Source organism: Zingiber officinale, chromosome 8A (assembly GCF_018446385.1).
Source record: "Zingiber officinale cultivar Zhangliang chromosome 8A, Zo_v1.1, whole genome shotgun sequence".
NCBI classification, from domain to species: domain Eukaryota; kingdom Viridiplantae; phylum Streptophyta; class Magnoliopsida; order Zingiberales; family Zingiberaceae; genus Zingiber; species Zingiber officinale.
Genome location: NC_056000.1, coordinates 137,529,704 through 137,555,679, shown reverse-complemented (window position 1 = coordinate 137,555,679; position 25,976 = coordinate 137,529,704). Strand labels below are relative to the sequence as shown.

The 25,976-nt window shown below is 34.6% G+C and overlaps 1 protein-coding gene across 2 annotated transcripts; it reads left to right on the top strand.

Annotated features, from left to right (window-relative positions):
• Positions 1-24,535, top strand: LOC122010386 (PHD finger protein ALFIN-LIKE 8-like). Of its 2 annotated transcripts, none has more exons than XM_042566901.1 (5): positions 1-322; positions 441-473; positions 12,935-13,163; positions 23,848-23,974; positions 24,062-24,535. In XM_042566901.1, the coding sequence occupies exons 1-5, from the start codon at positions 220-222 to the stop codon at positions 24,329-24,331; spliced, it is 762 nt and encodes a 253-aa protein (XP_042422835.1). In that variant the 5' UTR covers positions 1-219; the 3' UTR covers positions 24,332-24,535. The 2 variants fall into 2 exon arrangements, with proteins under 2 accessions (XP_042422835.1, XP_042422834.1); XM_042566900.1 differs by having other exon boundaries at positions 2-322; positions 24,053-24,535.
• The last annotated feature ends 1,441 nt before the right edge of the window (positions 24,536-25,976 follow it).

Below are 25,976 nucleotides of genomic sequence, written 5' to 3'. Positions count from 1 at the left end.
GACTAGGTCAAACCGATGTCAATTGTCGATGCTCCACTATTGGATCCCTCGCCGGCGCGCCTCCTCTCATCTCTCTTTTCTTCTTCTTCGACAGCACCTGCCGAGAGATAATCAATGCCCAGCTTCGGCCTTCTCCCTCTCGTGCCCCCGCGCCGATTTGAATCCCTTCTCCATCTCTAGCCAGAAACTTCGGTTCCTTGGCTCGCCCTGCCTCCGACGATGGACGGCGACGGCAGAGGGGCGTACGGCTCTCACACTGCCGAGGACGTCTTCCGAGACTTCAGGGCCCGGAGAGCCGGCATGATCAAGGCGCTCACTACTGGTACTTCACAGATCCATCGTCTTCTCTTCCGCCGGATTGTTTGGGTCGTTGGTGTGTTTTTGCTTTTCTTTTCTTTGCTCGGAAGTTAATATTCTTCTGCTTCCTCTTCGTGATGCAGATGTCGAGAAGTTTTATCAGCAGTGTGATCCCGGTACTAGCTCTCCCCCTTCTTTATTTTAATTCGTTGTCGTTAGAGCTAGGGTTTAGCTAGTTTCGAACGGTTTAACAACTTTCCTTTCTCATCTTCCATCATTTTCTCGGCTGTTGATCATTGTATGATGCATGAGTCATGAATTCTCTGAATCGTATTGATGCATATTAGGAAAATAATTTTAATTTTGGAGCTATTTCAAGTTGTTTGGTAACTTATCTCTTATGTAGTGATCAACCTTTTGATTAATAAGTATTATATTTTTTCTCATGAGTGAAATATAATTTAGAAAAATATTAGTACACGATGAGATGCATACTTGGCATATTGTCAAAAGAAAATAACAGGATGATATTAGTCATAACAACAATGTCTATGTTTCAAGGATAAAATTATTAGAAATAGTTATTTCTCCCTTAAAGTTGATCCTCTTTTTTAAAATGCCCCATAGAGTTTTGGGATGATATCATTCTTATTGCATGTTATCTTATAAAGTATGCCCTTCTCTACTCTTTATGATCAGGTTCTTTTTACTATTTATTTTCTTTCCATTTGATCATATCTATTATCCTTGTTTTTTTCCATCTCTCATCTCCCGATAGACATAAATTATCACCCAGAGCAATCAAGTGCTCCTCCTCAACTACTTTAGATTCTAAAGGATGCCACTAATGCTCTCCTAAAATATGGTTTGTTTATCCACATTGCTGTCACTTTCCTTGAGGCTCTATTAATCTTAGACTTACCATCTACTTTATAGTATGCAACTAAGGTGCTTCAAATTCCTATGCCGTTGTATCTCCACCATTATCTTCTCTTGCAAGACTATCAATATTAGAGCCTTCACCATTGTGGATCTACAATAGACGATCATGAAGCTTTAATGCTATAATTATAGAAATATTAATTATTTTAGATTTGGAACTTGGAATGCAAGAAGCTCACCGACAAATCAAAGGAGGTAATAAATACAGTGATTACGAGAAGGATTAATATTTTATGTTACAAGAGACAAGATGAATAGGGGAGAAGACAATGATGATAAAGAATTTAGGTTTTAAGTTATGATACGTAGGAAAGCGTAAAACGAACATGGAGTAGGTATTGTTGTAAATAATTTATTAAAGATGAAGCAGTACGAGTAGTTAGGAAAGAGATATGATTAAAGCTCTTAAGATAGTGGTAGTAAAAGAAACTATTAATATAATTAACATATATGCATCTCAAGTAGGATTAGATGAAGATATCAACATAAATTTTGAAAAAAAACCTAGATGAGGTAGTATAAAATATTCCGACAAAACGAGATGATTTTAATAGGATATCTAAATGGCCATGTAGAGTAAAAAATGAGATCAAAATGGGCTATGGTTTTAGAACAAGAGATAAAGGAAAAGTTATATTGGATTTCACGATAAAACTTATAATAACTATTATGATTTGAAGAAAAGAGAACACTTCGTTACTTTCAAAAGTGGGAATAATAAGTCACAAATTGACTTTCTTATGCAAAAAAGGGTTAAAAAAATTTATAGAGATTGTAAGGTTATCCATGGAGAAAACATAACCAGGTTAGGTTAGTGGTGTTAAATATGCGCATCAAATATAGTATCAATAGTAGGAAAATGTTAGGGACTGATTTATAGTTTGGAGCATCCATTTAGCACAAGAGGTTTTGCGGAAGTATGCTAGAAAGTGGGTCTCCCCATGTTGTGTGTTGAAAGTTGACCTTCAAAAGACGTTTGACATGGTGGATTGGAGGTTTCTACAGGCTGCACTTGTTGGCTATGATTTTCCCCAACAATACCGGTATTGGATTACTGAGTGCAGACTGTATCCAAATCAATTGACATCAATGGTGGTATGCATGGTTTCTTCAAAAGGTCGAGAGGTCTCCATCAAGGTGATCCACTCTCCCCTTTACTTTTTGGGCCGTCTTGAAGTTATTTCCAGATCTCTAAATGTGGCATCCATGCGATCGGGTTTTCATTTTCATCCAATGTGTGGCGACACCAGAATCACCCACATAGCATATGCAAATGACTTACTTTTATTTGCTAGGGGAGATGAGTCTACCATTTCAATGATAGTGGAATGCCTACAAGATTTTGGGGACATGGCTGGACAAAGAGCGAATCCATTCGAGTCCAACATCTTTTTTGCTAGGGTTGGCCCACGGCCCCATGATACATTATTGGAGCTCATGGGATTCCAACAAGGGAGCTTTCCGTTTTGATATCTTGGCATTCCCTTAGCCACGGAAATGTTGCGGATTAACAACTATGGTGCTCTAATTGATGCGGTGGTGCGGAAGCTAACATCATGGCAACACATGTTATCTTACATTGGAAAGTTGGAATTAGTAAAGACGGTCTTGCAAGACGTTGAATGCTTCTGGTTGTCAATTCTACCAATCCCAAATGGAGTGATTGATAAGCTCTATGCTAGATGTCGATATTTTGTTTGGACGATAAAACATCCACCAACTTACCATGCCACTGTATGCCTATCAAAAGAAGAAGGTGGCTATGGACCACGGGACTTACATTCATGGAATTTGACTCTTTTATGTCGTGCTCTATGGAACATATAACACAAGAAACATTCTTTATGGGTTTGCTCCATCAATATCTAAGGCATGCAGACCTCTGACAATGGCAAAGAAAGAAGTCAGACTCCCCTTTAATTAAACGTTTCCTGCAAATCCGGGACTAGCTTGTGCAGCAAACTGACGGATAATATGTGGGGAGAAGCAAGGAGCTGCAAAGGCATATGATTTCTTCTGAACGGAAGGGACAATATGAGCATGGGCTAAGGTTGTCTGGCAGCCTTGACTCATGCCAAGCACATATCCACCTTCTGGATGCTAGCTCAAGGTCGGTTGCGAACAAAGGATTGCATCCTATATGAGTCATGCAAGACCTGTAAGAGCCCATCTATTCTTCCAATGTCCCATTAGCAAAGCACTATGGAGTAAAGTGTAGGCATGGCTAGGCACAAGGCAGGAAATTAATAGCTCAAGCCAACTATTCAATGTCTTCCGACAGACCTATCGTGGCAATGGGTGCCTCATGAAAGCTAGATACTTGGGTGTCTCTTGTATGATTTTTCTTTTGTGGCAAGCTAGATAGATGCCAATATGAGGGTGCTAAGAGATAAGATTACGTTAAATTTTAAAGCAGTGGCTAAGAGCTAACTCAGTTTGTCAAGAGGACAAATATCACCAAATAAAGAATTCTAGTGATGGAATGATGAAGTACAAGAGAAATTGAAGGCAAAAAGAATAATTTATAAGTTACTGTACACTTACAAGAACAAAGAAAGTTTTAAAAAATATGCAGCAGCTAAGAAAGAAGCCAAGAAAATAGTAAGTGAAACTAAGAATAAGGCTTTCAAATGCTTGTATCAACAACTTGATACAAAAGAAAGGGAAAATGACATTTATAAAATAGCTACAGTGAGAGGAAAAAGAGATCTTACTAAATAAGATGCATTGAAGATGAATCCATTAGTGAAGGATGAGGAAGTAAAGGAGCGATAAAAGAGGTTTTCATTAACTCTATAACGAAGGTATAGATGATCAACTTACTTTAGGAAATTTAAGTAGGTTAGAGGAGTATGAAAATTTAATTTTGTATAAGAAAATTCAAATTTCAAAAGTAGAACATGCGTTAAATAGGGTAAAAATGGAAAAACAGTTGGACCGGATGATATTTAAATAGAGGTATGGAAGTGACATGGGAGACAGAGTATTGAATGATTTACGAAGTTATTTAATTTGAAACAAAGAAAATGTTTAATCACGAGAGCGTAAATAGTCATTTGTATAAAAATAAAGGAGATGTACAAATTTGTGCGAATTATAAGGGCATTAAGTTAATGAGCCATACTATGAAATTTTGGGAAAAAGTGATAGCAAAAATATTAAGAAGACTAACGTGATTGAAAATCATATACACGATGTTCATTGACCTCGAAAAAGCTTATGATAGATTCCTCGACGGAAATTACATGGAGAATTCTAGAAAAGTTGTTAGCATAGCATATATTAAGACAATTATGGATATATATGATGATATAATGATAAGGGTGAAGAGGCGGATTAGCCGAAGCGTTTTCTATGAAAAATAGAGTTATATCAATGGTCAACTCTAAGTGTATATTTTTTATATTAGCTATGGATGAGATCACTAAATACATCCAAAATAAGTCATCATGATGCATATTGTTTGTGGATGACATTGTTTGGTGGATGAGACTTATGAAGACTTAAATGCTAAACTTGAATCTTGGCGGAAACCATTACAAGTTAAAAGTCTTAGATTTAGTAAAAAAAAAACAGAATATATATGAAATTTAAGTTTAGTAGTAATAGACATAGCAATACAATTGTTAAGATAAAAGATGACGCGTTATTTGTAATTGAAAGTTTTACTTATCTAGAATCCTTTTTGTTTAAGGAGGAAGGGGTTGATATAGATGTTTTACATAGAATATAAGAAGGACAGTTGAAGTGGAGGAGGGTATTAGGTGTTCAATGTGATTGTAAGGTACGTCTAAGTTTAAAGGAAAATTTTATGGAACAGTGGGTAAATGTGATATCTTATATGGAGCTGAACATTAGGCTATGAAGTGAGCACACGAGCAGAAGATAAGAGTTGCAGAAATGAGATTGTTAAGGAGGATATGTGGACATACAAGGATGAACATGATAAGAAATGAGAATATTCGAGAGAAAGTCGGGATTACACCTATGCTAGTTAGGCAATGTGAGCTCGTGACAAATATGTGCATTAATTGAGGAAGAAGACCAAATAAGACTTCCTTAGTAACGATAAAACGATAAAACGATAAAACAATATACAATTTATTTAAATATAGATGATGATATAGTAGAGTATCAAGTCTAATGTTGTAGGAGGATCAATATAACCGACCCTACTTAGTGGGATAAATGTTTGGTGGTTGTTGTTTCTTCTTGTGACAATGTGCACGACAATTTGACAATCACAATATATCATTGTAGGTTTAGTGGGAGCATTATCTAACTTATTCATTCATTATTTATGGCACATCAGCTCATGTGGGTGTCATAACCTTATATTTTGCCTTTCCATTTGCTATGACCGCTGATGTTTGCCATTTGTTTTCAAAGATATAATTTTCCTTTTATAGAGGATATAATATCAAAATGCCTATATGTAAGGAAACCTATCTAGTTTGCTTTGATGTTCTCTATAATCACATGATTGCTCTATCAGATCCAAGAGGGTTTTGCCTGGGGCATTCTTCAGTTCCTGGAGTTGTCTTCTAGTGGTTTTGGCATAGAGACTTGGGAAATTTGCCGCTCACGGTTAACAAATAAAATGTTGTATTTTGTATCATAATTTAATTTGCTAATCAATATGCACTTCCCTAGGTTGTTGACTTTGAGCGGTATAGCTTGGAACATGAACTGGGAAATCTACTAGAGTGAATTTGCGCCTCTTCATCCTTAAGTTTAAACTTTATAATGGTTGGAGGATGGTGTGTTTATGTTTGCTGTAAGAGTTTTGTATTTGTTGTTATGAATAAGTCATGAGCACTTCTAAAGAGTCTCAATTGGAACATGATGGAAATATCTTGGGGCTCTAAGACTTCCTTAAAAAAAAGGGATTATGGAGGTGATCCATAGTGAGAATGGAAAAGGGGGTTTCGCCTACAACGTTTTGATGCTTAGCTATTGTGATAAAGTTGCCATGGTTTATATCTTGATTGGTTGGTGAGAAAAATTGCCCTTGAACTGCATCTTACTTTCTTGCATTGTGCAATCGAGCCTTGCACCAAATTTAAATCCTCGAATTGGTTCCCACACACTTCTAGGTGTAATAAGCCTTTTGATTGGACCCAAGATTCTTTTAAATATGGTTGAAATTTTGTACCACAATGGGCGAAATGGTTGAAATGAATTGTTTCAATAATTACCTAAACTCGATACTACTTAGCACAAATAATGTCTCTTGTGTTGTCGTGTCAATTATGTTGATAGTATTGTTCACATCAATATACTAAAACACTGATAGTGTTGTTTTTTTAAAACTTTTTCATATAAGCTTATTCCAATGGAAACCAAAGTTTGAACTTAAGCATATGACTATATAGTTGTCTAATCTTTTTTTTTTTAATATTTATCTCTTTTTTTTTTTAGAAGGGGAGCCTTGGCGCAACGGTAAAGTTGTTGCTATGTGACCAAAAGGTCACGGGTTTGAATCCTGGAAACAGCCTCTTGTAAAAAGCAAGGTAAGACTGCGTACAATGGATCCTTCCTCGGGACCCCGCATGACGGGAGCTTCGTGCACCGGGCTGCCTTTTTTTTTTTTATCTCCTTTTTTTCACCTTAAAATCTTGATTGACACCATACATCGGAACTTCGGCGCAATACCAAAACAGTATTGTTCCAATAAAGATCAAAATTTTAGTATGGCTTGAGATTTCAAACCTTGCTTTTAAGGTCCCCAAAGTCGTAGGCCTGCCTAATTTTTTTTCTTTCATTAAGTGAGATCCACACTTAAGAGAGAGGGAAAAGTTATTGTGCCAGGTGGGTCAATTTTGTGTCACGTGGGCTGTTTTATCAGGGTGTAGTGCATTCTGGGAAAGGGAAAAGGGGAGCTTTCCTCTGCCTTCCTTGACAGAGTGGATGTGCTGATCCTGGATTGTTCTCACAGTTGGAGTGGTAGAGGATGCAAAGCAGTTAAGGAAAAAATGCTGTTGGTGCTAACTGAGTGGTTCTGCAGGATGGATTTTCCACATGTGCACCGGGGTGAGGAAGGATTTGCTGTATAGAGGGCTTCTCTGCAAATGATGCTGACAGTGAGCAATGCCTACTGATGATGGTGTATACGTTTGGCTTTTGCAGGAGTGGCAAATTTACAAGAAATTTAGCACCCAGGGAGATTGCACATGCTTGCAGTGGGTGCAAGTTGTGGCAGGGCTGGCTGTTGGGAATCCAAATTTGCACAAAAGAGGGCGGTTTGTCTGGTTGCAAGGAAGGAGGTCCTTAGGAGGAGATTATGGTTCTGGTGTACCCTGCTATGCAGGCTGTGAGGATGAGGTTGCTTGGTTTGCAGAGAGCATTGGTTGTTTGTTGGAGAGGACCATGTAGGATTAAGGTGCAGGTGGATTCGATTAATGGGTGATTAAAGCCTAAGAGACCTGGGTTTTATTTCATGAGATGACTGTAGGCTGAAAGGTGGTGTATGCCATTGATGGAAGATCATAGATTTTCCCTAGAGGGAAATTCAGAGTTACAATTATTGCATGAGTCTAATGCTCTGCTTAATCTGGAGAGTGAATAGCAGATGAAAAGGGGTCAAGTGTATACAGGGATCAACAGGGGAAAAGAAAAAGGTAGCCAAAAGAGATTGAGAAAAGAAGAAAAGAAGAAAAGAAGAAAGGGAACAACTTAGCCTGGTGATGCCCTGCAAGCTTGCCGCCATAGCCTCGACAGCTGTGAGGTGGCTTGGCTTGGCTGTGAGCTTGTGGCAACCTGGCTTGGCCGGTAGACCCGCAAGCAGTGGCGGATCCAAGAATTTAATCATGGAGGGGCGGCCACGATCTAAGCGCGGCGAATTTTTTTTTTTTGAATAGTTAATAACTTCTATGTAATTAAAAAATATTTTAAAATAACTTGGCATACTGCATACAGGAGAAAAAAGTACAATATTATGAAAAAAACTCGTACAATAATATTAAAATATTAAAGCAATCTACTAACAAATACGTGACAATTGTATTCTTTGAGACTCCATGTTCTGAAAACGCTGTAAAATTGGCTCATTGTCGACAGTATTAAAAACATCTTTCTCGATATAGACTACCAAACTATCATTCATCCATTCATCTCCAATCCTATTTCGCTAATCTGTTTTGACAATATTCATTGCCGAAAACACTTTTTCAACGATTGCAGTATCAACTGGAAGAAGTAAGGCTAGCTCAATCATCCGATAAACCAAAGGAAATACACGGTTCTTCATTGTTTCAATCATTTTCTTTGTAAGAGTTCCCAAATCTGAAATGCCTTCAAACCGTTCATCTGATCTGACATCATCAATATATGTTTCAAGCTCTTGTTCAACCAACATACGCTCACTCCAAGAAAAATCATCCGTATAAAAATGAGCCAGACGCACTAATTTCTGTACATCAAATCTAGAGAACGAGTTCCTAGGATCAAGACATGACATATAAATCAACAAATCTGTAGTTGTTTCAGAGAAACGACTATCCATCTCCTGTAGAATAATATCGATAACCTACAATTTAAAAATCAAATAACAAAAGTAAAAATTAATAAATATGTTACTGTTTAAAAGAATTTAATTGACAGTAAACAAAAAAAGAATTATAAAGTTATCTCACAAAAGATTTCAACATGGTAGTAGTGATAAAAATTAACATTTTTTCCATCTCTCTTCAAACGACTACGGCTGTTGATGTTATCTGTCATATTAATTATTTCAATGGAATGAGTGTTACAAAACTTCTTCACATCCTCAAGTAAAATATCCCATCCAGAATCTCTCAACTTTTGCAATTTGCATTTCACATTATTGATCAAATGCATCGCATTCACAATATTTTGATCTTTCTCTTGTAGAACGGTTGACAAATGATTTGTGATTGCCAATATACGTTTCATCAATAGTAGAATAAACACAAATTCATACCTCTCCATTCTTTCAACCAAAGTTCTACTTAAACCCTTAGAAGAACGATCACCATCATCAATCAAATTTTGAAGAACCTCTATAATAGATGGCCACATTTGTTCAATACGACATAAAGTTGAATGATGAGACCCCCATCGTGTATCTCCAGGCCTAGCTAGACTAGTTTCTTGAGGACTAATCTATCCTCTTTCAAGAAGTTTAACTTTTCTGTCATGTTCAAGTTGTCGAAGTTTGTCGGCCCTTTTGCAAGATGATGCAGATGTGTTCATAATCGAACCAACAATCCACATGAAATCACAAACATATTGATTTGCTTGAGCAACAGCTACAACCACTAGCTGGAGTTGATGAGCAAAACAATGAACATACAATGCATACTGATTTTCTTTCATTATCAGTGACTTTAAGCCATTAAATTCTCCAGACATATTTGAAGCACCATCATATCCTTGACCCCTCAATTTCGCCACTGACAAACCATACTTAGCAAATAAAGAGTCGATTGCCTCCTTCAAACAAGCAGCTGTAGTTGTTGCAACATGAACTACAGCCATAAATCGTTCAATCACCTCTCCATGTTTGTTCACATATCTAATAACAACTGCCATTTGCTCTTTCACTGAACAGTCACGAGCCTCATCAAGTAGTAAAATGAACCACCTATCTCCAAGATCAGCTAGAATAGCATTTGTGGTCTCAACTGCACAAGCATTCACCAATTGCTTTTGAATTTTTGGGGCAATCATTTGATTATTTCCAGGTGCATTCATTCCAACAACTGCCGCAACTTCTGGACACTCTGAGCTATACCATTTGAGCAATTCTAAAAAATTTCCTCTATTGGATGATGTCGAAGACTCATCATGTCCCCGAAAAGGCAATCCTTGTAACAACAAAAATCGAATTACTTTTAAAATGGAAGTCAAGCGTTTGCGATAAGCAACTTCAAGCTCATGTTTCCTTGATGAAAATGAATACTCCACACTGTCTTTGATTCTTGAAACCCTCAAACTGTATTCTTGCCTCATTGTGCGCACTACCAACTCCACCTACATGCTCATTGAATTTTTCAATTGCTTTTTTCCAATTTATGAAACCAGATCTCGTAAACACATCATCTCCTCCAAACCCTATATTACTAGGTCTAAAAAGATAACACCAGAAACAAAAGGCTGCATCCTTTGAAACACTATACTCCAACCAATCACGGTCTTTAAACCAAACCTCTCTAAAACATCTATTGTCTTTACCCATTTTTTTTCTTGGAAAATTATGGCCTCGAGGTTGACAAGGGCCCATAGCAACATATTCTTTTCGAATACGATCTCTAGCACCAACATCATACTCTTCAATCAATTTTCGTAAACCAGGATCAACAACAATTTCTACTTCACTACTCAGATTTTCAATATTTTCAGATAAAATTTGCGGAGGAGGAGGAGGAGGAGGAGGAGATGGTGGTGGTTGTGGTGCAGGTGTAGACTCTTCATCTGGAACACTAGACGATTCAATTAAACTCCTAGGCCTCTTTGCAAAATATTTCAACATTTTCTACAAATTATAATGTATGAGAAAAAATTATCAACATAAAGTAATGTGAACAATTTAACAATAACACAAATAAATTATTTAACATCATTCATCAATAATTCTTTAAAAATAAACAAAATTAATTTAGCATAAATTATCAATATTCATAAATTACAATTAACTAACCGCTACTAAAAAAACTAATTACATATTCAAAGTTTATACAAAAAAACTAAATTACAAATTATCCAACCATTAAATATGCAAAATCTAAATTTTCAATTATCCAACCATCAAATATAAAAAGCAACTAAATATTTAAACTATCAAATTTTAAATTGTTAATTGCATCATATATTATAATCAAGAAATAATCAAACAATTATTAAAAAAGTAAAATAAAATAAAATCTAGTAATCTACTTACCTGAAGGCTGAAGGTTTCACCTTTAGGCTTTGCCGCTTTGCCCCTTTGATCTGCACTCGGAAGAGAAAAAAAAAACCTTTGATCGGCGCTCGGCAGAGAAAAAAAACAAAGGCCACACAAACAAGCCGCTTGGGTCGGCGCTCGGCAGAGAAAAAAACAAAGCGCAAGTTTGTGACTTGTGAGTGGCGGAAACCAAAAATAGGAGAGAAACGAAATTGGTTCACAATTAAAAAAATAATTGGACAGGTCACAATTAAATTGAAAAAAAGCATTGGAAAAATATAAAAAGTAAACTTTTATATGGAAACGTGTCATGGCATGAATGCATGATGACACGTGGTTCACAGTGGTCCACAATTAAAAACTTGAATGCGTCTTCGTCTCGAAACTTCGACTCTTAGTTTTCTCCGTGACTCCGCCTGGCGCTTACCGTGTTTTTTCTCCGGACTCCGGCTGCTGGCTGCTGGCTGCTGGCTGCTGCGAGGGAAGAAAGAAATAGTGAGCTTGTAGCAATGGAAATCAGAACTATCCATAACAAGGTTGTTTTAAATAAAGAGGAAGGAGAACTATCCCCGATTTTTTTTTTTTGGTTCCGTCGGCAAGGGGGGCGACCGCCGACGCCGCCCCCCCCGGTACATCCGCCCCTGCCCGCAAGTTCGTGGTAGCTATGTCATGACTGTGGGCTCAGCTACTGTGAGCTCACAGCGGCTTGGCCTGACAGCAAGATCATGTGCCAAGCTGCGGTCAGACATGTTCGCTGCAAGCTCGTGGCCAGGCGCTGGGTGCAACCTTGCAGGCATTATATCATTTGATTTGGGACCAGAGGATGGAAAGTTTGTGCGGATGAAAAAAAGGATTAAAATGGATCTGCAGATGAATTTAGAATTCGTCCTTTTTTTACATCAAATAAACAAGGGAAAATTTTTCCTTCCTTTGTCTGTACTTAGAGATAAAAGGAGCATAAGGGAAGCAAAATGAAAGAAATGAAGGGAGGCCATGGGTTTGTTGCAGACCCTCACAATTGGTGAACAAGAGCTGCCTCAGGGGAAAAGTGTGGAAGGAAGTTCCTGTTAGTTGCTGGTTTGTTGGAGGTGGTGCTCCAGTGATCTGGGCAATTAAGGATGAAAGAGAGAGAGAACAAGGACAAGGTAGGGTGGGGAGGAGGAAGAGGTGAGTATCTGTAGCCTAGGGTTTTCCATTGTTTATGCTGGTGTGATCATGGAGGGAAGAAGGCTGGAAGATTAGGTGTCTGGGTTGAGGAAAAGGCAAAGATAGTGGTTATTCATGGTCAGAAAAGACAAAAATGAATCAGACAATTGGGATGATTAGCAGTGGTCGAAGGGAAGAACATTGTGAATTTAACTTGACACCAATTGGTGCAACACTAGGAACTAACAATCTCATAGAATAAATTTATGGAGACCATTTTGCTAAACTGAAGATTATTGAAACAAAGGGGCTGGATTCTCTTTTATGGCCTAGTTATGTTTCAATCTTTGAGAATTATATCTAATTCCACAAACTTAGAAAACAAATAAAAAATTCCTAAAATAACTAATGCACCTTTCTCTAAATAACTCATTCCTCAAAGTAACAATGAAACACACCAATATGTTATGACTTCATTAAAATAAGTCTTACAATCCATTGAAGTTGCCTTCGTAAATTAAAATTTGCAAATTTTAATTTTGTTAATTTAAACGACATCAGTAGATCCCTCTACCTAAGATCAAAATTTCAACATTAGTCTCCATTCCTTGTGCTAAATGTGAGATAATCTGGCTGTATTTGCAGAAAAGGAGAACTTATGTCTTTATGGACTTCCAAACGAGACCTGGGAAGTTACCTTGCCTGCTGAAGAAGTTCCTCCAGAACTTCCTGAGCCAGCTTTAGGAATTAACTTTGCAAGAGATGGCATGGAAGGGAAAGATTGGCTTGCTTTAGTTGCAGTCCATAGTGATGCATGGCTGCTTGCTGTTGCCTTCTATTTTGGAGCCCGATTTGGATTTGATAAGGAGTCTAGGTAAGTCAATATTAGCTTGAAACACTGTAAACATATTAGAAAATCAGGAACATCATCTACACATTCAATTGTTCATGTTTGCATTAATTGATCTAGTCCTTTTGAAAAGTGCTAAAGTAGTAATGCTTTATTATTAAATGCTGTGATATTGTTGCATGTATGTATTATTATTATATGTAACATTACTGCTTTATTAGAATTACAGATATACTTCAACATCTCATGGTTTGAGCCATGCACTCTAATTGCTAAGACATTCAACATTAAACTGGATATTCAATTGACTACATAAAATAAAAATGAATTCTGGGCATCAAAATAGGGTGTCCTTGGACATCAAAACTGGATATGATTATGGACTATTAATAGAATGACATTCTTGGATATCAGAGGTAGTAGATCCATCTCAATTCTTGGACATCAAACAGGGTATTCTTGGACATCGAAACTGGACAGAGCTGTAGACTAAATATAATAAAATGACACTATTGGACATTAGGATAGTAAATTGACCTTTAAACTTCTTGTTGCTTACCCTGAAACCCTCTAGTTCCTCACTTTCCAACTTCTTGTTTTTAAGGACGAACACTTATTGTGTTCAATGGAGGGATTCCTATGGGAGAGTGACTGGCGATAGGTTTCATTATTCAACTTGTAGGATCTTGAACGCCATGCTTATATACTCCTAGTGTTGGATGGATGGTTATTGGTACTTTACCTTCCTGTTGGATTACCATGCGATTGTGTCCAATGACCAATTTTTAAGGTTATTAACACATTATTATGTTTGGGAGGGAATACTTATTCCTCAACCAATAACATAATTACATACTGTGAAAACCACCATGAGGAGGGTGTTTGGGTTAAAATTTTCATGGGAATGATTGTGTTCCCCTAGAAGATTGGTGGATGTGTGTTAGTGCTTTATCTTCGTGAGTTCTCTTAATCTTGTTTCACTCCAGCTAGTTATATAGTTTGCTGGTTGATATCTGTTGACACTTAAGTTTGAAAATGCTTCTAGAGTGGTGCATCATTTGTGTTCTAGTTTTCTACCTCCTTATTTTCAGGAAATACATAAACATTTAACCATTTAATAATAGTGCAAATAGGAAAAAATTCTATTTAAATTTAAATTTGTAATTGATTTTTAGGGTTTACTAGGAAATAACCTCGTGCAAAGTTAAGGCTACATACAATAAACCCTTCCCTTGGACCCCACATTTGCAGGTACTTTTGATTTAAAAGTAATATTTTAATTTGAGAGTAGTTTAATTAGGAATATCTTTGCCAATCAATTAGTCTTATTTTCTAGTTTGGTTGACGTTGAGGTCATAAAAGAATTGTCATATGTATTTTTAAGCTTTTGATCAATAAAATTTTCTTTTGATTCTTTGTGTGAAATTTGTCCTCTATGTGACTTTTTTTCTATGAGAGTTATTTTCTTTGCTTCATAATTTCTCCTAAGTTTCTATATGATTTGAGGATTCAATTTTAGTGCTTTATCTTCAATCCTTATCAAAGTGTTTTGGTATGACATTAATAGTATCAAAGTGTTTTTGCTGCATCAATTGATATCAGTGCATTCTTGTGCTGGATCAATTGGTATTAGAATCAAATTCTCGATTCAACATTTAATACTTTATTTCCATCCACTAATTGCCATGCATAGTATTTATCCATCTGCCACTCCTTTTGTGCCTTATTCGTCTCTATCATTTTTAATCATCAAATTATTCCATCGCCTACCACTTCTATATATTGTCAATCCATCCACAACAATCCCATTCACCTCTTTTGTCTTTTGTGTACTACCACCACAAGATCTTTCTTCTAGAACCATCACCTTTATTCTTTCTTCCTTTGAGACAAATTAATTCCACCCCTTCTTTGATTTCCACCACAAAATATCATTGTTGTTTCCTCACCAACACAACCCCACCTTTGTCATTGCCTTGCAAGTCTGGTTGGTGAGCGACCACCTCGCCCTGCCTCCACCATAGTTGGTGGACCCATGTCGCCTCTTGTGCAGACGACAAAAATCATGCTTTGCAGTAAGGCCTCTCCTTCGCTTCCTCAAACTCTCAAAGCTTGCTCCGTAAAATCACAACATTGTTGTTGATTTGACCTCGTGCAAATCAAGCCGCTTTGCAACCGGCCTTCGCTATCAAACCACACCACAAGACTAACTACTATTCCAATGCTCTTCTTTGCCGTATCTACCATCCCACTGCCATCTATTTTGACACCTTAGCATCCCAGCTGCCAGTGTCATTCCGCTCCACTTTAGCAGTGACGTAGCTAGAGGTTTCACTCTATGCTACTGATTGAAGAGAGGTTCCATTGCGAGCAATTGTCAGTCACCCAAGCTAGGCTCGTAGAAGCCCTTGCTGCTAATTACTGATGTCCTTAATGCCCTCTTATCGACAATGTCCTTTCCAGTTTCCACAAGCAATAGTGCTGCCCAAGGTCCTCCTTCACTTGTTATTGGCTCAATCTACACCCGCCGTTCCTAAGTTGTTGTTGTTTCCTGCACCAATCTGACCTTTGAGTGATGCCTCTAAAGCAACTTATGAGATCCTGACTTCTCCACCTTCTAATCTTGATCTGATGATTATGTCAAAATTTGACATTTTGCAGATTACTCCCATTAATATGAAAATTTCCTATTTATCCCTGCCACCTTAAAAAAATTAATTAATGTTTACTAGGAAAATAACTTATAACTTATTGTACAGAATTAAAACAAAACAATAGATATTAGAAAAAAGAGGAAGTTGTCTATTAGAAAGGGAGGTAATGGATTTAAGTACAAGGCTCTGATCAAATGCTTTAATTTGGTTAAATTTACCACCTCTTTTTTTTTTTTTTTTTTAAAACTATTTTTTAATTAGTTATTAAATTTATTTATTTTCACATTAATTAGTTTTCCACAATTTTCTACATGCCATTATGTATTATTTATAGAAACACAAGAAGTACCATCATAAGTTTATTATTTAGTTTAATCGTCATACATCAAAAGGAAAAAAAATCATATACACATTTTTATTTTTTGTACCTTTATTTTTACTCTTTATATATTATATTTTAATTTTTAATTAGTCATATTACTTTAGTTTATAAGCATCATTACTTATAATATCTTAATGATATAATGAGAGAAAACACCATAACTGTCACCAAGATAGATCCCATTACCCTATGGAATACGAGCTTACTTTTATGAGAATTAGAATTGACGTTTCTAATTATTTTATATTACTCTTTATACACTTCTAGATCTTGTATACGTGCACACTCATTCACCATTTTAATATGTTCTTTGTAGAGAAAATTTAAACCACTTGTCTGGAAATTATGATAATATAGGCTTAAGCATGACAACTTTAGTTTTAATGCATAATGAGACCATAATGCAATTTTTGGATTGGGTAGATGTGATTGAAAACAATTTTAATTGATGACCACTGAACAAGTGTGTTTTGCCAACAACTAACTGGTAGGGGCCACTAGAGAATTTTCGTAATGTATTGAAGATCACTATTACATGATAGACATGGAACCATTGCATGAAATGAAAAAAGGTTAATGAAAAAATATATCGAGTTTGCGTGACTAATGAGTTTGTAAATCCAAAACAATTTTCTTTAAGTGAATTAAACTAAACAATAACATTTAAAAGTCTTTTTGAACTTATAATCAAAGAACATTAATTGAAAAAAGAAGTTGAGCTTAGAAAGAGGGTATCTTCTTATTTAATTGTAGAAATTTTCTTTAATATTTTAGGAAAGCCCATTGTAAACACTTTAGAAGAGCCTTCTAATAACACCTCAAATAAGCTTCTTGTTGATATAGTTTTAGAAAACCTTTTATTTATCTTTCGAGGATAATTTTAACTTGATATTGATCATACAAATTATAACTCATTTATGTTATTTAGAGAGGCCAAGTAGGTAACTAAATAGAATAAACATCATGAATTAAGAATGGAAGACATCGGCTTAAAAAATGACAAATCAAGTAACACTATCCTTGTAATGGTTTCTTTCATAGTTATTTATGACTATAATGCTTGTCGACCCACTAAGTTTCCTTATTTACTTCTATCTACCAAATTTGGCATTTCAATTTCATCAACTGATTAGGTACAAAATTATACCAAGGAATGATTAATATACGGTGTTTAGTGATACAATAATTTCTATTCATAAATTTTGATTTTTTTTATGACATCTACTTTAGAAGAATAATATCCTTTATATCTAATTTATTTGGTCATATTGTGATAAAAATAATTTTAATACTTGCTTATTTAATTTGCTAATTTATTTAAACATTATTTATTTTTAAAATTTATGGATATGCTAATTTATTGTGAGAATTTCGAGCCCTTTTGTCATAGGTCATACTGCAAATCCATCATTATCCTTACCATTTCCATGCCTTGTGATTTCAATGAAGACGTGAACAACATCTTCATCACCTAATAAACTAAGGCATTTTCTTATTCACTAAAAAAGTATTTTTCAAAGAAAGTCAAAACAAGAAAGAAGAGAGAAGAGAGAAGAGAGAAGAAGAGTGAAGAAGAGAGAAGAAGAGTGAATTGGATTAATTTCTTAGTCATCAGAAAGAGCATCTTTATAATGAAAATATTATACTCATCAAAATTCAAGACTGGATAGTGTTACTTCTATTCCTTATTCAATGGAAAGGATGCCCTATGCCTTAAGTAGAGATGTTGACAACTTGTGTGGAGTTAAGTTCTTCCCAGAGGAAGAATGATGGAAAACGAAAAAGAGTTAACTTGAATTTGAAAATGTAATTAATTTTGGTAATTTTTCTATTTTAGGTGTTAGAAGTTTGATAATTTTTAATTTGGTAAAATATCTTTTGATTTGGTAGTAGTTTGATTAAGAATAAGTTTCTTAATTAGTATATTTCTTTTCTAGTTTGGGTAAAGTTTAATCTATAAAAGATATATCATATCGATGTATTTTTAAGCTATCAATTTTATTTGTGAGATTTCTCCTGTGTGAAAATAATTTTTTTATGTGATACAGCTATTTCCTTCTCTACATCAATTTCATCTTTCTATGTGATTTGTGGGATCAAGTTTAGTTTTGCTTCTATTGGCATCAGTGTTCTTATGTTGCGTTAAATAGAATCAAAGTGTTCGTGTGCTGCATCAATTGGTATAAGAGTGCTTTCGTGCTGCATCAAATCAAGGGTTCAATTTAGCTTATATAACTTAATTTTCTATTTATCGACACCATAGCTGACTTAGATTCTTAAATGCATTCCATTGGGTATTTGGTTTCTAATGTCGCTATTTAAATTTCATAGTTGAGTTGCTATGATAAAACTATTTTAGATCTCTAGTGTCTTATATATTGGTAGTTAGCAATTGACACTGTTGTTGGCTGAGGTGTTAATGCAAATTATGAATTTAATTTAATGTCTTTAGGTTTGTAAGAATTTATTTGATAGGTTCTCCTCTTAAGGAGAATAAGTGTTTAAAGAAATATCCAAGTTGGTAATTCTCTTATTTAGAATTATATGAAATTTTTAGTACAAGTTTAATTTAATTTGGTTCATTTTTAGTTTATAATTTGGTTTGTTTCCTTCAAGTTCGTCCTTTTAGATTTATTAGATTATTTCTTTCCTTGATTAGATTTTGTTTCCAATTGTATTTGTGTTAAAATCATCCAATCCTCTAATGTTAATAATCTTTTGCATTATAATATATATATTTCGTTCTCTCTGTAAGTCTGTTTATTTTTTTGTGAAATTACCGATCCTTTTTTCACATTAAGTCGTAATATATCTTTATGCAATTTTTGATTTTCTTTCAAGTATTAATTAAGCATTAGAGTTGTATATGTTCTGCTCGCTTTCGAATTAAATTAATTTGCTATCAGGTTGAATTTCTAATTCAATGTTGAATGTTTCTTCTTCCCTAAACCTCCCACAACCTCTATAAATCTACAAGGTCACCACCTCCTTGCCTTCATTGCCACTCTCTGTAGTGTACTCTTGCCTCTCCATGACCTCAACAAACCAAATACTGTCCTTGGCACAAAATACTTTCCTCCAAAAACCAAATCTATCTTCTTCCTCTAATGAGCTGTGAATCACTTATAGTTTGAAATTTTGTGCTGTGCTGGGTGAAATAGAAATGTATTGTCATAGTAAATTACTAAAACTCAATACCTCTCGGCATAGATAATGTCTCCTTCCTATGTTTCATCTCCTTTTTCATTCAATCTCTAATTCATCACCTGCACCATGCATCGAAATGTTTGCACGTTTTTGAAACTGTATCATTCTATTTAAAAATTGAAGCTCTGGCATGACTCAAGATTTGGAACCTTCAAACCGCCATACAGCCTTTGTCCGTCCACCGTTTTGTTCATCATCAATGATCTGTTTCAACATCGACTGTTTATCACACTCGCCATCCTAGAACTGCTTGTTTAAAATTAACACCATTGCCTCCACACTTCACCTCATGCCTTAAGCAAACACTATGAAATCCAATAATCTAGGCACCAAATGTCTACAAAGTTTTATCTGTCTACAAGAGTCTGATGGCAGCAATTGCCACTACTTATGAGTGCCTCTGGTCATCTACTTCCTCATCTTGTCTACTCACTTCCTGTGCTAGCCACATCATAACCTATTCATCGGACATTCCATTAGCCCCAACCTATGCCAATTATTAGTCACCTTCATCACCATCCATTTAATGACCTTGTATCCTAGATTGAGTCCCCCCGGGGCTTGGTGCCATGGTAAGCGGACGGATGAATTTCCTAAGCAACGAGGGTTCGATTTCCACACAGCACAAATAAACGCCTGCAGCTCTCGAACCACTTGTGTTGCTGGGGCGTCCTGTGGCCCATTTACGCTTTCCGGATTTACCCTATAGTTGAGGGAAAAATTCCGTGGGGCCGGTCTAGCCACCTCCTCCAGATGAATGAAAGGTAGAAATACCTAGATACATTTGTTTTGTTTTGTTTTTTTTTTTTGTATTTTAGATTGAGGACGATAGCGCTTCATTGATAATTAATTAAGAAAAAAGAAGACTTTAACATTATTTTTTTAGAAAAAAGAGGAATGATTAAGTGAGCGTTACTCCCTTTGAATTCAGTGTGATAAAATTGGATTTAGTCTGAGTGTATTTGCAAAATGAAACCTAAAAGGTAAATTATAAAAAAGAATTATGCATAAGAATTTGAGGCTTATTAAAAGGCTGATTTGATCTAATATCTAATAAGAAATTGAATGCAAATTACAAAGAAAGAAACACCAACGACAACTACACCAATTGATTGAGATTTGACTATTATGGCAATTTATAATGAATCAAGTTGCAACATTTTAATATAATTCTATAAAGGAAATTGATTTTATTTATTTAGTTGGTTAATTTATTATTATTATTATTTTACATTCGATTAGTTTACTTATAAAACTTCTTCATATTATCATATCTTATTGAGTAATTTTTTTTCACATAATTGCTTTACTTTTGTCTACTTTTTAAACTATTACGCACCATATTTTAGTGCATAATATAAACCCATCATTCAAAAACAAAATTCTATTATGATTTAGTTTGTCACATTACTTTATAAGTATCATTTTAGTTTTGCATAATAAGAGGAAACAAAACTAAATACACGAGTGATTATATATTTTCAGAGTGAAGATTGTAAAACAAACTATATTCATTTGGAGGGTAAGCTTAGAATAATGAAAATTGTATTTGACCATCCATATAATTTTACTGATATCATCTTTTATATACAAATAATTACATGGGTAATTGGCTAAGCATACAACAACAACAACAACAACCAAGCCTTTTCCCACTAAGTGGGGTCGGCTGTATGAATCCTTTTACGCCATTGAGCTCTATCTCCTATTATATCATCATCTATATTTAAATAAATTTTATCTTGTTTTATTGTTGCTAACCAAGTCTTTTTTGGTCTTCCTCTTCCTCGTTTTATATGCATGTTTATCATAGTTTCACATCGCCTAACTGGAGCATTTATTGGTCGTCTAAGTACATGTCCGTACCATCTTAAACGTCTCTTTGAGTTTTTCCTCAATAGATGCAACTCCTACTTTCTCTCTAATGCTCTCATTTCTTATTTTGTCCATCCTCGTATGTCCACACATCCACCTTAACATCCTCATCTCTGCAACTCTCATCTTCTGCTCATGTGCTCGAGTCATAGTCCAACATTCAGCTCCATATAACATAGCAGGTCTAACTGCGGTTTTATAGAACTTATCTTTAAATTTAAGAGGTACTTTACGGTCACATAAAACACTCGACGCTCCCCTCCATTTCACCCATCTTGCTTGTATTCTATGTAAGCTCTCTCAATCCCTCCATCATTTTGTAAAAATGATCCTAAATATTTAAATCTCTCGGTTCCAGGTAACTCGTCCTCTTCTATCTTAACAATTGTTTCATTACTTCTAATATTGCTAAACTTAAATTTCATATATTCCGTCTTTAATCTACTAAGCTTAAAACCTTTCCCTTCTAGTGTTTCCCTCCAAGATTCTAGCTTAGCATTTACTCCTTCACGTGTCTCATCTACCAAAATAATATCATCTGCAAACAACATGCACCACGGTACTGTGTCTTGAATGTGTGCAGTGAGTTCGTCCATAATTAATGTAAAAAGATAGGGACTTAGAGCTGATCCTTGATGTAACCCTATCTTTATTGGAAATGCTTCAGTTACTCCGCCTGAAGTCTTTACTCTGGTCGTTACATCCTCATACATATCCTTAATTAGTTCAATATATGTTACGCTAACACCTCTCTTTTCTAAAATTCTCCATATAATTTCTCTTGGGACTCTATCATATGCCTTTTCTAAGTCAATGATTGGCTAAGCATACATAGGAAATTATTTTGATTGATACAAAATGAGCCCTATTGTACATTCATGCATTACATGCTAAAATTAAACTCATATGAGTTGCCTAGAAGAATTGACACAAAACTCAAATCTACTATAAAATAGGAATAATATCTATGATGCAAAATCCCAAGATGAAAAGAAAACCAATCGAAAAATATATCTCACTGTACTTTAAGGATCAACTATATAATAAATTGATAAACATAAAACATTCCTTTTAAAATGTGCTAATGTAAAATATAGAGGCCGTGGGCATTGAAAAATGCCCTAGCGAATCCATTGTCAATTTATTAATCGATTTAGACTGAAAATTCATGAAGTTAATTTCATTTGTCTTCTTCAATATAGGAAGCCTTTCATGTTTGAAAGAATGGTAGTAAAAGGTGAATATTGCTTGCCATATAAAATTTCACAGACCAGTGATATCAGCTCAAGTTAAAGGGAAAAAATATCCAAAAGTAAAACTAGATTTTAAGACAATACCTAAAGACTTTCATTTAAATTTAAAGAATCTTCGAGTGATTGATAGAACTTAACTCTAAATGTGTTTTGTAACAATTTAAAATATATTCCACAAACCTTAACATAAACAATGTTGTAGTCTCACCTAGTAATCATCTAAATGACTTGATCTAGAAAACTTCCATGATGATTTGAACTTCGAAGAATCCCTGATGGCATGACCTTAGATGAACATCTTATTGATTTTCCCTCTTCAAAGAATGTTCAGTACGCCACTAGTTATAACTTCAAATTTATCTTAGATAAAACCCCTAATAACTTAATTCTAAAAGATTCTTTGGCGATTTGACTTAAAAAAATTCTTAAAGGGAAGGTTCCCCAATGACTTGAACTTACAGGAGTCCCCTTATAGTATAGCTTTGGACAAACCTTCCATTGATTTGCCCCCTTTAAAGAATATTGCTAATCTTAACTTTACTTACAAATCATAACTTCATAATATTCTAAGAGATAGATGAAATTGAACAAAGCAAACACTAAAAAAATAAAATGCAAGAAAATCATTTGACAATTAAGAAATCAATTATTAGGACTTGTATTGGTATATATTCTTGTAGTTATTGTGACTACAGAGTTTATTAACCTTAAGAGTTGATCTTCTTGTCCACTACATGCCATTGTAATACTGATGTTCTTGTAGCAAATTATTCTCGTATTTTTGTCCTTGAATTGTGTCTTATAACTACTTAGGGGATTTCGTATTCAATTAATTTAACTTCATTGTGAGGAAAATTAATTTTAATGCATGATTATCAAAATTGCCAAATTATATAACCATTAGTATAACTTTTCAAATTAAAGGATATGCAAATTTCTATGACAATTTTAAGTCTGTCATTGTATGTTAACCTTGTCACATGTCACACTTCTTCAAGTGCCTGCAGATTCAACTTCAACTTTATCATTTCCATGGTCTATGACTATCATGGAGATGCAAACATCACTCTCACCTATGATCCATGAGCAATATAAGCAGAAGAGTATAAAGTCTAAGTCTAAATTTTAGTTGTTTAAGAATTAGAAGAAAAAGTACATTAATTTCTCACTCATTGAAATGAATTTTCAAAGATTAAGATCATGAAATTGTTATTCTCACAAGGAAGTTGTAACTGTTAGATTTATCTTTTTTAGATCATCAATCTCCTACTTTTTTGTTCTTAGTTCTATTACAGAATACTGATGTTTTTTTTTACCCCTTGGAACTATTACTACAGGAGGCGACTTTTTAATATGATCAACAACCTCCCTACCATATATGAAGTTGTAACTGGGATTACCAAGAAGCAGTCCAAGGAAAAGACCTCAAATAGCAGTAGCAAGAGCAAGTCAAGCTCTAAGATCGTAAATTCTTCTCCTGTCAATTTTATTTCGCTTCTACTTAAATTACATGGAAATTTTCAGTACGAACATATATGTCAGTTAAGACAGGGTGATCAGCTGACCAAGGTGGCAAAGATATTACCTCCAAAAGAAGATGAAGAGAGTGGGACAGACGGTGAGGAAGATGAAGAGGAGCATGAGAACACTTTATGTGGTGCATGTGGCGACAACTACGCTCATGATGAGTTCTGGATATGCTGCGACGTATGCGAAAGTTGGTTTCATGGAAAGTGTGTGAAGATCACCCCGGCACGAGCTGAGCACATAAAACAGTACAAGTGCCCAAGTTGCAGCACCAACAAGAGGACTCGAACTTGAAGCTGCAACTGTCTGCGTGCAATTCCATTATCTTTTTGCGCTTCTCCCAGTATATTGTTAATCATTAGAATTGTGATGTTAATTTAGGGCTCCTGCGTTATGTTATCTTTAGCTTCTGAGTCACTTGGTGGCTTTGTAGGGATTTAGATTGAGAAAAAAAAATACCGGTGTATTTTGTAATGGAAAACTGATGTGGGCTTGCAATGTGGCCTTGACAAGTGTGTTTTCAGTAATTCATCAAAGTATTCACCTGTCAGGTGTAATTCTGAAAATTAATTAATTAATTAATTAATTTAACATCGGTCATGTAAGGGAAAATTTACATGCAGTCTCTATTGGCAATCATAACTTTGTATGTATTTTCCATTGGAAAAAATCTTTCTTTTCATTCTCTAGTCTAATGTACTTACCTAATTGCCCCTGATATTTTAAGTATAAAAAGTCTAAAAATGAGTATAAATCTTCTTAAATTCAGTACATTAAATTAGAATTTAGTATATTTTTTGTCAAATTGAGTACGATTCTTTTTCCACCTCAATTGGATGGAAAATATATTAGATTTTCTTTAAATGGTACTCAATTAGATGTAAAATATATTAGATTTTCTTTAAATGATATTTAATTGGATAAAAAATATACTAGATTTTTTTAAAATGGTACTGAATTTAGGAGGAATTATATTAAATAGGAAAAAAAGTCGTACTTAATTTAATAGAAAATATACTCGATTCTAGTTTAAAATGTTGAATTTAATAGGAATTATACTCATTTTTAGACTATTTATACCTAAAATATACGAAGGATAATTTTAATTAAAAATATACTCGAATATATTAGATTTTCTTTAAATGATACTCAATTGGATAGAAAATATACTAGATTTTCTTTAAATTATACTCATTTTTGAACCTTTTGTGCCTAAAAAATCTGAGGGGCAATTAGGTCACAATATTTGCATGAGGGAGTTGAAACAAATGAAACTTTGCATGCAGGGAGTGGAAATAAAGTTTTTTATGAGTGGGGATTACATTTATAATTTAAATTTTGATTGAGGATTTTTCTCTACTTTACTCGTCATACAATTGATGTAAAAGGTTAATAAAAAAATTATATGGAGGTTCTTTCATTGCGGAGTACATGTGACGTGACATATTAAAAATTATAAAAAAATTCATTGAGAGATTTAATCATTAGATATGTTTTAAGAATATTTATACTTATGATGTGATATATTGGAAACTAAAAAAAACTTATTGAACTGTTTAACTATTATAAATGCCCTAGCAAATTATACCATTTCATTTTCCCAAGCATTCAAGTCATGCAAACGTCACGTTGAGTTTCGTGCTTACTTTACCTAGATCTGTTTTGCACAATTCTTCTTTTATAAAACACACATTCCCGCGGATAGTAACAGAATAAAAAGTTGAAGAAAAACTTTGGAGATTCTTTGTTATTCAAAGAAGACTATTAGGATTTTACGATTGTTTGGTACTCATTCGACAATTTTTTGTTGGTTATCTTCAAAATTATATATTCTGTCAGCTACTGTCTTTTGTTTATTTATAATTTGAATGTATATTATGTAAAAATATAATGTATACAAATGTTGTGTTAATATTTATTTGACAAACTGTTTGATGAT